Source organism: Electrona antarctica, assembly GCF_951216825.1.
Source record: "Electrona antarctica genome assembly, chromosome: 20".
NCBI classification, from domain to species: Eukaryota; Metazoa; Chordata; class Actinopteri; order Myctophiformes; family Myctophidae; genus Electrona; species Electrona antarctica.
The window spans coordinates 11,577,886-11,594,589 of record NC_136801.1 but is presented as its reverse complement, the minus strand read 5'-3'; the positions used below and the strand labels follow the sequence as shown (position 1 = coordinate 11,594,589).

The window sequence follows — 16,704 nt, the reverse complement described above, 5'->3', positions numbered from 1 at the left end:
CCAGATAAGGAACATGTGGTTCAGGAGCAATGCTTTGCCATTGCTGCTACTGCACCTCGGTCTGCTGCTGGGGAGGGCCCCCCCGGAGGTCAAGGGTCGGGAGGAAGTGGGTTTCCTGCCGCAGGCTCTCAGGGCCTTAGGCTTCTCGGACGTCCAGCCGCCTCGCCTGTACAAGAACCACACTGCGGCCCTGCTCACCAGCGCGCTTCTCAAAATGGTGCGCTGCCCGGAACGAACTGGCGCCACGCAAGAGCTGTGCGACAAGGTAAGGAATATAGAACGCTCCGGGAAAGCATCCGTGTCACTTTAAATTTTAGCTGGATATATCATCTCTGCCGGGTGGCCTGGAAACCAGAGGAAACTGCCACAGGAAATAAAATGCCCTGGACAGATATTGGTCTGGCATGCACTCGGTTTGAATTACATTTCGCTCACCCCAATGTTGTGGGGGCCCAAACAGAGCCCACTATTCAAAGTGAACCTTTTTTGCTGTGATGTTTGCATGCCTTTTTTGTTGAAATGTTGGTACCCTATGGTTGTTACTCATTACTACGAGCTGTGCGACCTCTCCTCTCTGCTCAAGTTTATCTCCCGTGGTTAGCACCTCCCCACTATTGGTGTGCACTGTGCGCTTGTACCTCTCAGTTTGTAACCACCCCTTGGAAATAAATCTTCCATACCGAAGTTCCAGACTAATATCTATGCAATGATATTAGTCTAGGGTGGACACCTCATTATAGCTAGTCTTATCAGGTAGACCCCACATATTATGCATCCTATCCTATCCCTGCCTGGTTATTTCAGCAGCCCTGCTTGTTATGGCTGGAATGTGTGTGTGTGTGTGTGTGTGTGTGTGTGTGTGTGTGTGTGTGTGTGTGTGTGTGTGTGTGTGTGTGTGTGTGTGTGTGTGTGTGTGTGTGTGTGTGTGTGTGTGTGTGTGTGTGTGTGTGTGTGTGTGTGTGTGTGTGTGTGTGTGTGTGTGTGTGTGTGTGTGTTGTGCGTGCGGAGGCTTAAGACATTGACCTCTGTGGGTCATTCATGCCGAGTGGCTTTAGGCATCCCTCGGTTTGACATGAACTAAACAGTGGTGGAAAAAGTACTTTTACTTAAATAAAGTATCAATACTGCAATATAGAAATACTCTGTTACAAGGATACACGTAACAGAGTATTTCCATAGAGTAAAAGTACAAATGTATTTCCATAAAAATGTACTTAAAGAACCAAAACTAAAAGTACTACTCATTATGCACAATGTCCCATTTCAAATGTATACAAATCTTAAAAAAATAGCAGTTTCAACTGCCGTTTTATTCTTGCGTTCACTGAATAGTGCACTGTACTGAAACGACCGGGTAGCCCTTCACCCACTCATTAAACCCTCTGTGCTTTTGTGTGTGGGCCTAGTTGGGCTTGTGTTCAACTCACCATGAGCAACAAAGGCAATTCTCATAAGAGGAGCTCTCTTGGATATTACAGTACACCCCAGGACGGGGAAGGCGTAAATAAGCCTTTTTTTTATATCACGCTATGGGAGGAAGTGAATATTTGTACATAGTCCTCTGACCTATAATGCCCACCACTTCCGCTGATATGTAAATGCCAGTCCTCGCTTTGAATCACTCCACGGCCACACTGATGATTGCTCAATGTAAGAATTCGTTTTTGTTTTGTTTTATCAAAAGTTAAAGTAGTGCCTGTAGGCCTACACATTTTGCTACTTTTTCTGCAAATTAATTTTATCTTTTCATGTCTGTCAAGTTATGAGATGTATTTGCCATGTGTATGCAGGACCACAATGGAAATAAGTCCTGGACTTCATTGGGCTCCATTGAAACCCCGTATCCCTAAACTTCTTTGCCTTTTTTTTACTATTTTGCAAAACATTTTTGAATAGTTAAAATGGCCAGTCTACAAGCTCACAACGTGTCAATGTAGATTAGCTAGTTGAACTATTCAAAAATGTTTTTCAAAATAGTAAAAAAAGGCAAAGAAGTTTAGGGATAAGGGGTTTAGCGGTGACGAAAATGGAGCCCAATGTGTCCTATCCTCGCATTGTTTTTAACTCGTGTTATGACTAAAAAATAAACTAAATCTCACCTTGTTTCCTGTGCCTGTGACAGTGCTTGTCACCAGACACGGTCCTCTCTGCGCTAGATGATGACACTAAGGCTTACATCACGGAGGAGGACTACCGGAGAATATCCACGGTTCTGCTGTACTACATCATCAACATGCAGGCAAGGTTATTATAACGAAAACTAACGAAATAACGAAAACTGAAATTTGAACTAAATAAGAACTACGATAAAAAAATTAAATAAACGATAACTAACTGAAACTGTAGTGTGTGTTTACAAAACGAACTAAAGCGAACGGAAATTACAAACAAAATGCCCTTTTCGTTTGTGGATGGTTGGTCGTTCATCTGTAACTGGATAAGTTTTGTTTTTGTTTAGTTCTTACATTTTCAATCCTGTACCTGAGCTTTTTTATTAGTATAAAAAAACTAAAACTAACACTAAAACGAATAAAAACAAACTAAAACTATCAGCATGTTCAAAAACAAAAACTAGCAAATCCGAATTTGAAATGTATATATATTCAAAACAAACTATAAACTAAAATGAAAAATCTAAAACTATTAATATTACATGCAGGATGCGTGTGGCCCAGACTCTTCCTTCTCCTCTTCCTCTCCCAGCTACCAGTTCTACCTCCTGGCCCTGACCGGCCTGCACCCTCATGAGGACAGCCACTTCCTCTCCCCTAATGAGACAGAGAGCATTCTGCAGCTCATCAACCAGCACTATGAACCTGCTGCCTCACCTCCCTCGCAAGTAAGGATTTGTTTATTTTCTATATTGTCTCAAGAACTCAACTGAACCCAACTCAAAGTTTATTTATAAAGTACTGTAGTGTACACCGCAACAGAATAAAACACAACACAATAAAATGATGAGCAAGGGATGCTGGTATATTTTAGCTATATGCTCAAAAGCCAGACAGAAGAAGTATGTCTTAATAATTATTTAAATATAGACTGATGAGCTCTGCTGTTGTTCTATAGACTAATGAGGTCAGCTCGGTATTGTAATCTATACTGTAACATTGCTATCTGGACGTAATCATTTGATCCCATCCTATATGATCCCACCACAGTGTGTCGATGCCACTCATCTCATGGAGGAGGTTCCAGGGACAGGCAGCCAAGGGGCTGATGCCTCCTCTGTGCCCAGGCTGGCTGCAGCCATCATCTCCCACACCCTGCAAGGACACTGCTTCAGCAAGAGGAACCTGCCCTCCCCAGCCTTTTTTACAGACTACATCTTCAGATCCCTGAATCGCACCAGCAGCCTGCAGATTGTTGGTAAATTCTGGAGGAATGGTTTTGGTTGATTTATTCTTTCGGTTGGTTTTTAAATTTGAATCATGTTCTTGTATCATTTCAGGCCTTTCATTGCACTTGGATGACTCAGTGGACTTGATTTGGTGCTCTGTGTCCGACTCCTAATGACATTTCTTCATTCAGATCTAGAGGAGCTACTTCATCGGCTGGGTGTAGGAAAGGGACGGGAGAGGCGGAGCATCACATCATCACACGCTCCTCCAGGGGCGGGGCACCAGGTGGACGGCTGTATTCATGAAACACGTGGTGTCGACGCAGACTGGACACAGGTGAGACAGATCTATTTACCTACACTTGACTATAGAGAGAGAATATGCGCATGCATAAAGTGAGTGGCAAATCGAGAGGCAAAGTGAGTGGCAAAGTGAGTTTAACGTTGTTTAATGCAATCATATAGGACTTTTCTGTTTGGATGTATTGGATGACAAAAAAAGTAGTTTTTTTGTCCCTCAGTAGGCGTTCCCACGTAACTTCCGGATATGATGATGATGATGTCACGCCACACACATACCCTCCATAGCACCTGTGCACCTGTGTTTTCAATTAAAAGAGTTCACTCTTTTAATTTGTTGGTTTTTGCATTGCTCTTTAAAGTCATCTAACTATAGCCTTAGTGATGACTAGGTTAAACTAGAACTGCACTCTGTCGAGTGCCTACTTGCTTGTTGCACACAAGTAGGCCATAAATGGCCTACTAGTGCGCAAGCAGAGCGTGCAAGTACTGTCGACCGCTACAAACTGTCAAATCTCAGCTTCTCTGTGAAAGAACGTTTGAAATATTGAATTATTAGGTTTAGCTATTTGCTATGTACCTAGTTTTTGGAGGTACGCCTCTATGTATATGTACTATATGTAATTTGTAAGTTGATTAGCGGTATACTGTGCAGGTTACTTTGCGTATGCCCCATTTGATGCGTATGTATCGTAGCAGCATATGACGTCAGGGTATAAGTCTGAAGACGCTGGTGTCGACTGTTCGCCGATTCACCTCCCAATGTATGAATGAATAAACCATTGTAAAGCGCTTTGAGCACTTGGAAAAGCGCTATAAAAATGCAATTCATTATTATTATATAGATGGACGGGCATCGATTGCGATGAAATCAGATTAATCTGCTATACAATTCAGAGTTGGGGACAATATGCTATATGCATATAAAATAACTGAATTTAAGGTAAAATGGGAACACTATAGGGGGTGGCAATTTCCGTCCCCTGATGCCCCAAACGCCCCCTGATGTTTTGTTTTTCTATTTGAATCCGATCAGGTATGTTTCTCGGCCGGTCAGCTGGTGAATATTTTCACCCTCGATCCACACCCTCCGATCTCCAAGGAGGACTTCAGAAGGATCTGCCCGGCCATCGTTCAGCAGTTGCTAGGCGACGCCTGCGTGACGTCTGCGACAGAGAGGGTAGCCCCGCCCACTGCCCTTGAGAGTAAGACCTCATCACTGATTGGACCTCTTCACTGACTCTTCAGCCAAGTACAAATACTATATTTCCGGGTCTTGCCGGGTTAATGGGTTACATTTCTGTTCTGTTCTTGAAACTCACATTCTCACTACTTATCTGTCTGTCTGTCTGTCTGTCTGTCTGTCTGTCTGTCTGTCTGTCTGTCTGTCTGTCTGTCTGTCTGTCTGTCTGCCTGCCTGCCTGCCTGCCTGCCTGCCTGCCTGCCTGCCTGCCTGCCTGTCTGTCTGTCTGTCTGTCTCCTCCTCAGAGTATGGCTACAGTACTGCAGCCGCCATGCTCGTGACGGTGGGCTCCATGTTGGGGATCTGCCTGATCGTCTTCAGGTCGTGTCAGGAGACGTACGCCCTCGTCCTGCAGCTGTTTGTGGGGCTGGCGGTTGGCACCCTGTCAGGGGATGCCCTCCTGCACCTCATACCGCAGGTGTGTGTAGACTCGTATGGAATCCATGGATGGAGAGCTTCGGTGGGGGCATGCCATCATAGGTGAAAGGCACCCCATAAGCAAAAGGGAGGTGGCACTGACCATGCGAGGGTTAACGATTATAGAATAAAAAAATGAGGTTGCACACAAATAGCCACGATGCAGACTAAAATAGAGTTCAGCCGAATAAGCCCATTTTTTGACCACATGAGGTCTTATCGGTTTAGCCGAAAATTTGGTTTTAACATTGGTCCGGTTGCTAGGCAACGCCTCCGCCACACCCAGCACCAGGATCTTTTCACACGGCCCCATTACCTCCAGTCAAAGTAGGATTTGTAATGCCTCGTATCTCTGAAACTATACGAGCACACACTCCATGGTTTTTCTGATGGTAAACAGCGTGATCTAACGCTAATAATTGCCTATCGTTTCAATGGTGGTCAATGGTGGCAAAAATCACTGGCAGGGTTTACCTACACTCTGCTGCCACCTCATGGCACAGAAAGAATTAAGATAATAATAATAAACTTTATTTAGATAGCACCTTTCATGACATGAATGCAGCTCAAAGTGCATTACAGAGCAATAGGGGAAAAAAGACAAGCAAAAACATAAAATAACATTAAAATAATAGCAAAAAGGTGGCAAATCAAGCAAAACAGTGAGGACATGAATAACAACACAGAGATTTAAAAATCAACTAAAAGCAAGAGTGAACAAATAGGTCTTGAGCTGTGTGTATTTGATACAAAGGGACATGTGCTAGTGTGTGTTGTATGTGTTTAAACACTTCCTCTGAACACAGACAGGAAGGAGGGTGGAGGTGTTTAATGTTTCCAGCGTTTGTTACATTTTTCCCTGCTCTGTTCATATAAGCCTGATTGTCTGAGGGAAGTAGCTATTTAGTAGCCTAGCCTCCTCCCAAAGGCCTTGTGTAACTGAGCACATATTTACTTAAGTAGGCCTACACTTTTGAGGTATTTTCAAATTCCAACTCCATGCACTACATCTCGAATACTGGCTTTGAATTGTGATGTGACACATTGTGAGCTTGTAGATCTGCTGTATTCAAAAGATTAATGGGACATTCTGCAAATGAGTACTTTTACGTTTGGTACTTTAAGTACATTTTGAAGCCAATACTTTTGTACTTTTTGCTCAAGTAGCCTACATGAATTAGCCTACATTGAATTTCGGGCTTTTATTTGTAACAGAGTATTTCTATATTGCAGTATTGATACTTATACTGAAGTTAAAAACAAGAAATGATCACATAGTAATATTTGTCAGGTGAAAGAAGCACTGGTTTCTTTATTTAGTAACAAACGCTCCTCTCAACCGGCCGGTCTCAATCATAACATTACGTTACATGACATTGGGTGAATGGGTGTCTCTAAAGATTTATATTACCTGCGTCCTGTTACCTGCTTAGGTCTTCTACATTTCAGGTTTCACCTGACAAAAATGGAGTGCTTTTTCAACCACTGCTCGCCACGTGGCAGCATCTGAAACAATCCGTGGTTGGGATGGCTAGGATCTCAGATCAGCTTTGTCTTAATTCTCTTCTTACTTCGGACTGTGGCCCGATCGAGTCAGTGAAAATGACTGGATGGGTGGAACACTTACAAATCCTGAACCTATGAACCCAACCTACAGTAGAAGTGACAAATTAATAAATCTTTGTTGATTTTTGATTCCATTGAAGATCCTTGGCCTCCATGATGACAGCCACCATCACGACAGTGAGGACTTCATAGAGGACAAGGAGTATCTATGGAAGATCTTGGGCATCATTGCTGGAATCTATGGATTCTTTCTCATCGAAAGATTCTTCTCCTTTGTGGTTCCATCTAATGGCCATGTAAGATAAAGCATGTTTTTTTTATTATTAATCTTGTTTGCGTAAGCCTTTATCAGTTTGTAAGCCCTAAGCATAACAATCAACACAGATATAAAAACTCTCGCGCCACGGAAGGTATAAGGATATTTTCACACTAGACGAAGTTGGACACTGTCTTATCCAGCCAGTGGCAGATAAACTGCAACACCACCAGTTTTACAAAGTCATTGTCATTGTTTGTCATGACTCATGACAGTGCATATCTGCACTCTGCAGTCAGCTTCCTTGAGGCTCTGGCTAACCTCTAGGGCTGTGAATCTTTGGGTGTCCCACGATTCGATTCCGATTCTTGGGGTCACGATTCGATTCAAAAACGATTTTTTTTAAATTCAAAAGCCTTTTTTTTCCAGATTCAAAACGATTTTCTATTCAAAATGATTCTCGATTCAATACATAGGATTTCATCACAATCTACTCCAGTCTTGAACTGAAGTGACTACAGTAACTTGAAAATGACTGAAGACATGATGTTTACTGTGATTAGGGTGAGCTTACATTTCATATGACAAACACCATGTAGTGAAAACTCCTGTAACTGTAACCAGAAAAAGATTTTTGGAAATTATTAATCGATTTTTAATCGTTCATAACGGAATCGCGATTCTAATTCGAATCGATTTTTTTGACACCCCTACTAACCTCTGCAGAGCGAAGGAGTGTTGAGCCTCTTGGTGGTGTAGGACTGTAGTCTGAAGGAGTGTTGAGCCAGGTGACCTCTTGGTGGTGTTGGACTGTAGTCTCCAAAAAACACTGGGCCGGGTCCCATTTGTGGGTCACGGACAAATTTGTATGGGTCACGACTCGAGTGAAAATACCATTTTCTTTTCCTACATTAAATAATATCTATAGATATATATCTTTCCTTCATAAAACACATTAAAAGAACTTTATACATTTTAAACCAAACTAAGAAATCTAAGAAATTCCATGAATAAAATAAATAAATAATAATAATTAAGAAGTAGTGAAAATAGCCGATATAGCGACGCGTTATGCGCTTGTAGATCTGCTATTTTCACTGGTTTGGTTCCCGGGCAAATGTCTAATCTCTCTTTTGGGTCTCGACCTGAAAAGTTTGGGAACAGTACTGGTCTGATGAAGCTCTTTTCTCTGCTACAGGGCCATTCCCACGACCTTCCCTTGGAGATCACTGGCAACGGGAAGGCTACGAGGGGCAAGTCCCTCTCCACCATGGAGCTGGTGAGTGTGCTCAACCCACACCAGCTCTTACTGTAGCCTAACTATATGGTGGGACTCCGGGGGGCAATAGGCTCTATGCACATGCGCCATTTTGGAAATAACTCTTCCTCTTCTTCCAGGCCTCTTCCGACTTCCTTCACAGGTGATACAGATGATACTATGCTCTGTTCCATTCTGGTCAAACAGAGTCAGGGTGCTGATATTGTGCATGTTGGCTCACTGGAAACACTCTGCTACACCATGGGTTCCAAATGGCCCCGTACGGTTGTGTGCCTCTGAGAGTGTGCACTTTCAGGTCCAATTGGTTACATTCAGAGTTATGGGGGTCATAGAAATGTTAAAGTTTGAGAATGTGTACATTAAATGGAACAGAACCATCATCAGTAACACCTGTGAAGGAAGTCAGAAGAGGCCGGGAAATAGGTTATAGTTATTATAGTTATTTCCAAATTGTGCATATATAGAGCCTATTAAAAAGGACAGGAAATTTGAAGTGGGGTTGGGGGGCTGTTTTAAGTTTTCTGGAAAACTTTTTTCCTTTTTTTTTTTTGCTGTACTGGTATATCGTCTATGTCAAGTGGAAACCTCGTTAGGTCCAGAGCTTGTGGATGTGCTACTTTTGATTATTTTGCTGTAGTATGATCAAGTAGGTAAAAAATGGGGGTTATTTGGGGGTCCTTGGTGGGTGAGTTAAGACTCACAGTCAAGCACACAGTGAGTAGACACATGAGGTGTATGAGCTGGAAGCCTAAGACACAATATAGGAAGATAAAAGCTGAAACCACAGTTGTTGGGTTTTTACACAAATCAATCGTTCCTCCACTTGTGTTATATAACTGTATATGAACAGTGTGTGGGTGCATGGGAGTAGAGGAACACAACAGGTCATGCTGAGGGTGGAAGAATATTGCTGCCAACGTTAAACCAGAAAACACTGTTGTGAATCATTCACATTGACATTACATTACAATATTTTACATACTGCTATGAAAATGATGCACATTCCAAATCTGTTTCGTTATGTTTCAGGATAAGAGTTCTTCTAGTTCTGTAGCCCTACTTTTGAAGAAAATAAGGCGGTGAACTTACTATAAAGAAGGTCCAAGGCAGCTCTGTTCAGTTCAAATAGAAAATCCTTTATTGCATAAGAAAGCAATGTTTAAAAACGCAGTTGACCAAAGTGTTTCGGCCAGAGGCCACTCTACACTGTAGAGTGGACCCTTGGTAACCTTGGCAATGCTGGGCAAGAATGGGGGCTCGGCATCCCTGGGTAGCATTGACTCAGTGTAACTGTGCAGCAGTAGTGCCTTGGCTTCGCAGGGAGCTGCGGAACTTTGGAGTCCTGACACAGTATCAATATAACCATCATTATCAATATGCTTCATCAATCTGATGCATATTTTCTGAAGTAAAGATTGCAATTTTACCATTAATACAGCAAACGAGGACAATATCACAGCCACCCAGTTAAAAACCTTTTTTTCTGTGACCAACAGGGAACAGCGGAGGACCTGGAGTGTTCAGAAACACCATGTGAAGAACCAGCCACCAGGGGCCATACACATCAAAGTAAGCAGAGCTGCCTGGACAGACACACACACACACACACACACACACACACACACACACACACACACACACACACACACACACACACACACACACACACACACACACACACACACACACACACACACACACACACACACACACACACATATATACACACACACACACACACACACACACACACACACACACACACACACACACACACACACACACACACACACACACACACACACACACACACACACACACACACACACAATTACACAGTGTAATTAATCTCCTGGCATGAGATTTCATTTGTCACGGTCCAAGGATGAGCTTTCAGTAGCGAGTGGTGACACAGACATGCCTTTGTGTTCTCAGGACAAGGGGTTCCTCTGCTGGCTGTGATGATAATCGTGGGAGACAGCCTTCATAACTTTGCTGACGGCCTGGTCATGGGGGCAGCCTTCTCCTCGTCGGCCGAGACTGGCCTGGCAACGACCGTGGCCATCCTGTGCCACGAAATCCCGCATGAGATGGGTGAGAGTTGGCACCACGCCGTGGCAGGTCACACAGTGTTTACATTAAGAACAACATGGTTATTCTCGATTTCAGTGGTTCTCAAAGTGGGGACCTCAGGGTTGCTTGAGGGGGTTCTAAATGGACCATTACAGGTCTGTAACTCTGAGAGTGTGCAAATTGGTTCTTCAAATTTAAAAGGTTCGAGAACCAACTGCTCTAAATGAAAAACCTTTTATCCCCCTCTACAAAAGTGTGGGAAAACACTACGCTCCATTTATAATATTCACACAGTATCAGTGACCATTTTGATCTTACATCGTATTCTTGTGTTTTTCTGTAGATGTACAGTATATGCATGTAAGAGCAAAATGGCTGCCGTGTTAACCCATTAAAACCATCTGTGTAATCTTAGATTTTAGCTATATATAGCAACATATGTTTTTCAAAAAACCTCAAACTTAAAAAAAAAAAAGAAAACCTCAAACTTAAAAAAACTAGTATTTATAAACAGTAGTTTAGAACAGTGGTTCACAAAAATAGCAGATCTACTATCTCGTACAGCTGCTATTTTTGAGCATTTTCAAAACATATCGAAAATGTTTTTTAAGACGGGAGCTCGATCCGCAGCCAAATTCATATCAATTTGGGGGGTTCTTGACACTTGTTTCCTTGACTTGTTTGAGAACTAATGATCTATAGCTATATGTACCTTGACTTCCCAGGGGACTTTGCGGTGTTGCTCAGCTCGGGGCTCTCTGTGAGGAGCGCTGTGCTATGGAACTTTGTCAGTGCTCTGAGTGCTTTCCTGGGTCTGTACATCGGGCTGTTTGTCTCCACCGAGGCACAGGTCCAGCAGTGGATCTTCAGCGCCACTGCGGGCATCTTCCTCTATCTGTCTCTGGTAGAAATGGTAAGAGGCACTACAGGTGGAAAGTAACTATACATTTACTTACTTAAGGTAACATTTTGAGGTACTTTTACTTTACATGAATATTTCCATTTTTCGATAATTTGTACTCTTACTCCACTACATCCGAGAGGCAAATATTGTACTTTTAACCCATTACAATTATTTATTATGGCGAATATAGCCGATCCATTGCCATTTTTGAATTTTTGAGAAACACTGTGAAAGTAGGCTACTTTTACACGTTTTGAATACAGGCCTTTTACTTTTTTGAGTAATTCAACCACTCCTATATAGACAGCTATGTGTGTCCCTGGCTGCCTGGCTGTGTCCCTGCTCCCTGGCTGTGTCCCTGCTCCCTGGCTGTGTCCCTGCTCCCTGGCTGTGTCCCTGGCTGTGTCCCTGCTCCCTGGCTGTGTCCCTGCTCCCTGGCTGTGTCCCTGGCTGTGTCCCTGCTCCCTGGCTGTGTCCCTGCTCCCTGGCTGTGTCCCTGGCTGTGTCCCTGCTCCCTGGCTGTGTCCCTGCTCCCTGGCTGTGTCCCTGCTCCCTGGCTGTGTCCCTGGCTGTGTCCCTGCTCCCTGGCTGTGTCCCTGCTCCCTGGCTGTGTCCCTGGCTGTGTCCCTTGCTGTGTCCCTGGCTGCCTGGCTGTGTCCCTGGCTGTGTCCCTGGCTGCCTGGCTGTGTCCCTGGCTGCCTGGCTGTGTCCCTGCTCCCTGGCTGTGTCCCTGGCTGTGTCCCTGCTCCCTGGCTGTGTCCCTGCTCCCTGGCTGTGTCCCTGCTCCCTGGCTGTGTCCCTGCTCCCTGGCTGTGTCCCTGGCTGTGTCCCTGCTCCCTGGCTGTGTCCCTGCTCCCTGGCTGTGTCCCTGCTCCCTGGCTGTGTCCCTGCTCCCTGGCTGTGTCCCTGGCTGTGTCCCTGCTCCCTGGCTGTGTCCCTTGCTGTGTCCCTGGCTGCCTGGCTGTGTCCCTGGCTGTGTCCCTGGCTGCCTGGCTGTGTCCCTGGCTGCCTGGCTGTGTCCCTGCTCCCTGGCTGTGTCCCTGCTCCCTGGCTGTGTCCCTGCTCCCTGGCTGTGTCCCTGCTCCCTGGCTGTGTCCCTGCTCCCTGGCTGTGTCCCTGCTCCCTGGCTGTGTCCCTGGCTGTGTCCCTGGCTGCCTGGCTGTGTCCCTGGCTGCCTGGCTGTGTCCCTGCTCCCTGACTGTGTCCCTGCTCCCTGGCTGTGTCCCTGCTCCCTGGCTGTGTCCCTGCTCCCTGCCTGTGTCCCTGCTCCCTGGCTGTGTCCCTGCTCCCTGGCTGTGTCCCTGCTCCCTGCCTGTGTCCCTGCTCCCTGACTGTGTCCCTGCTCCCTGGCTGTGTCCCTGCTCCCTGGCTGTGTCCCTGCTCCCTGGCTGTGTCCCTGCTCCCTGGCTGTGTCTCTGCTCCCTGGCTGTGTCCCTGGCTGCCTGGCTGTGTCCCTGGCTGCCTGGCTGTGTCCCTGGCTGCCTGGCTGTGTCCCTGGCTGCCTGGTTGTGTCCCTGTAGCCTGGCTAATAAGCCAGACTAATATCACACAACACTGTCGCGGTATATCAGTCTGGGCTGGCTCCACTTGGATTTCATTTCCCGGGGGGCGGGTTCAAACATTTTCTCTTTGACGCAATTGGTCAGAGCTACTGTCAGTCAAAAGTCTCAAGCATTGAACGTCACTGTACCAAAGCCCGCCCATATTGCATACCGTGTCCCGATTGGTCCGACCTGTTCTCGATTGTAGGAAAGAGGCGTGCTACTGAGCCTCGCCAGACCGAAATCCGCTGGTAGGCAACTTTTTTTTGCCAACGGCTGATTCGGTCTGGTTTATTAACCAGGCTAGTGTCCCTGCTCCCTGGCTGTGTCCCTGGCCGTGCCCGAGCACGAAAATAGCATTTGGTTGGTTTTCACAACCAAGTGTCACTGTTGCGCAGCCTAACACACACACGCACGCACGCACGCACGCACGCACGCACGCACGCACGCACGCACGCACGCACGCACGCACGCACGCACGCACGCACGCACGCACGCACGCACGCACGCACGCACGCACGCACGCACGCACGCACGCACGCACGCACGCACGCACGCACGCACGCACACACACACACACACACACACACACACACACACACACACACACACACACACACACACACACACACACACACACACACACACACACACACACACACACACACACACACACACACACTACAGTAGAGGGACCCCCACTCTGTCATTTCTCAACCATTTCGGACGCGGGCCAGCTCGCCGGAACCGAGCCGGCACCCTGGCCGTGTTCCTGTGGGTCTGGATGTTCCGGGAACCCCCACACAGAGTTGCACCACTCACTTCACAAGGGTGTGATTTGTTTTTTATATTGTGTTATTGTTATCTTGTGAAAAATATGCTTCGTACTTCGTCCACCACTGATGGTCACAGAGAAAAACAAACAAACATCACCGACCAGACCAGTTAATTGTAAACGTTTGAGCCATAAGTGATCTTGTTGACATGTTTGTAACATTTGATCACTTGTTTCCTTCCTCTCTCCTCTTCCATCAGCTTCCAGAGATGAGTCGTGCGAAGACCAACAGACCGTGTCTCATGTTCCTCGTCCAGAACCTGGGTCTGCTAATGGGCTGGGCCTGTCTCTTTCTGCTCGCACTGTTTGAACATAAACTCAGGTTCTAAACCAATGGTTTTTCTTAGTGAAAAAACATGTTTTCTCACTCAACAGTAAACAAACCAACATACTGTACTGTATACGCTGTATCTGCACATTTCTAAGTTGCAATTTAAGAACTTTTAAGATATTTTTAACACCGTCAAAATTAATCAACAAACTGTAGTTTACTATAAAACATTGTCAAACATTGTCCGAATTGTCAAATGTTACCTATAAAGAGGCAAACATTGTGAAAGCTTTTTTCACAATATTTATCTGTACCAAGTCAGAGAGTCAAACAAAATGTAATACCTCGACTCCTACAATTAGCCCTTGGCCTTCGCTAAGTCCCTCCCCAACCCGTCCTTGTCCAATAGGCGTTAGCAAAGAGGAGACATCACACACATCAAAGTGAGCAGAGCTGCCTGGACACACACACACACACACACACACACACACACACACACACACACACACACACACACACACACACACACACACACACACACACACACACACACACACACACACACACACACACACACACACACACACACACACACACACACACACACACACACACACACACACACACACACACACACACGTGTTTTTTATGACAGGTACTGCATAATGTTTAATGTAGAAGGGAGTTCCAACCGTGCCTCTAGCCTATGGCAGGCCTGTCTGGTGCATCTCAGAAGCAGGACAGGTTACAAGCATAACACTGCATAATGTTTGTCATCATAACTACATCTGGGCATTGAATGTCCAGTTACCCTCCTCCTTAACTATAAAAGGTGCCCATCTGTTGTTGTATGACACATTTTGTTGCATTTGACAATCAGTTGTGGCAGGTTGACTGTGATTTTGTTTGACTATTCAAAAATGGCAGATATACAAGCTCATAGCATATGTCACAACTTGGTATGAGCTTGTAGATCTGATGGATTTGTTTTTACATCCAACTTCAGACGTGCCTCTTCAGGAGACTTGGTTCAGATCTGAACCCATTTGATTTGGCGTTAGAAACCTGTTGCGACCGCATGCCCTTGCTGACGTCAACCCCAGGCAGGGTTTGAACCCACAACCTTCCGCACGAAAAGCATATGCTCTAACCACTACACTAGGGTGGCCCTAGCTTTCAGATCTGATGTTTTTGAAAAATCTTTGCAAATATTTTTTTATTTTTTAAAGCAAAAGTTTTAACTCAAATATTTTCTTCTGGGGGTCCGTGGAACATAATATTTCGATATGCGGTCCATGGACAAAATTTAATTTTGGGTGGTCCTTGACACTGATATAGCAACATATGTTTTTCAGAGAACTGATTTAGAAAACGGAGGCATTTGTAGAAGTTAGAATCGGCCTGTCTCCAACTCCCCGTCTTCAAAATAGTCCAGTGACTGATTGGTCCAGGACTGAGCATGTATGAACCTTTGACTCAGGAGTTTGTACAATAATTATTTGTAAATACCAATAAATTATTTTGTGAAATAAAGTGCATTATTTGTTTCTATTACAGCCAGCAGTATTTTAGGCTATGTGTATAGTTTGTGTTATAGAGCGCTTCCATACTCTGATAATAATAATCAGAGTATGGATTATTAGTATCAGATGGGCTGTCTATGGGAAGTATCACCTAGCTAGGTGAATGGACTAAGCTCGAGACTTGTTTACAGCCAGACCCTGCTCATAGAACATTTCATGGTTGAGGTTCAATGCCTTGCTCAAGGGCACTTCAGCGGTGGTAATTTTAACGTGCCGGTCCGGGGATACGAACTGGCGACCTTCCGGTATCAAGACCGCTCCGCAAACCGTTCGGCCACCGCTGCCTGTGAATATACATAACAACATAAAATAAAAACAAAAAACAAACTATTACTTTTGCTCTTATTAGCTACATATAGGTTGTGCTCAAAGTATTGACAAAGCTCTCTGTCTCATGGGTTACATCCATATGCAGACAATTGAGACAAACATGGATTTGATCCAATACCACCCATAGATATATATCTATGATACCACCCACCTGCTCTGTTTCTTCTTTTCCTCCACCTACCTGGATGACTAACTCTTTGCTCCACTGACTGACAAACCAGAGACTGCAGAGGGATCGCGGTGCCCACACAGCACATGTACAGCCTCTCTGGATGGATTTTTTTTTACTTAAGTACAATCAATACTACCATGCGCAGGTCTCTTTTACAAAGTCCAGTATTCAAAATGTGCTTGAGTAAAAGTACAAAAGTATTGGTCAAGAATTTCAGTACTTGCGCAGGAAACTGGGTTCAAATCCGGGGTAGAAGAGGAAAGTTACATAGTACAGCTTTAACCTAAGACATAAGATAAATACATTTCGTTATAGTTTGTGTGAAAAGCAACAAAAAAAAAACTTCTTACAAAAGTTAATTGAATAATTTACATCTCTGTCACATTGTGATAACGATCAAAGCAACGGCCTCAGTTGTACCAAATAGTGTCATGAGATTATATGGCATTGGCATTATCATGTCATTGCAGGAAAATTCAGCTGACACCATTATTACAGCTTCCCGAGCTGTGTTCAAAACAATAGGAGGAAGTTCCATCGCATTTTCTCTTAAACTTGCAGTTTTGCACTGTTTTTGGAAATGCCAGCCCCTCT

At 44.8% G+C, this 16,704-nt stretch overlaps 1 protein-coding gene across 1 annotated transcript; it reads left to right on the top strand.

The window, feature by feature from the left end:
- Positions 1–13: 13 nt before the first annotated feature.
- Positions 14–14,467, top strand: LOC306912854 (zinc transporter ZIP12-like; the record flags this gene model as incomplete). The annotated part of the gene is made up of 13 exons (XM_079489309.1): positions 14–265; positions 2,123–2,239; positions 2,660–2,839; positions 3,162–3,369; positions 3,532–3,677; positions 4,677–4,845; positions 5,129–5,301; positions 7,007–7,162; positions 8,321–8,401; positions 9,898–9,970; positions 10,337–10,495; positions 11,200–11,387; positions 13,955–14,467. 13 exons carry the CDS (start codon positions 14–16, stop codon positions 14,081–14,083), a joined length of 2,031 nt encoding a protein of 676 aa, XP_079345435.1. The 3' UTR covers positions 14,084–14,467.
- Between the last annotated feature and the right edge of the window lie 2,237 nt (positions 14,468–16,704).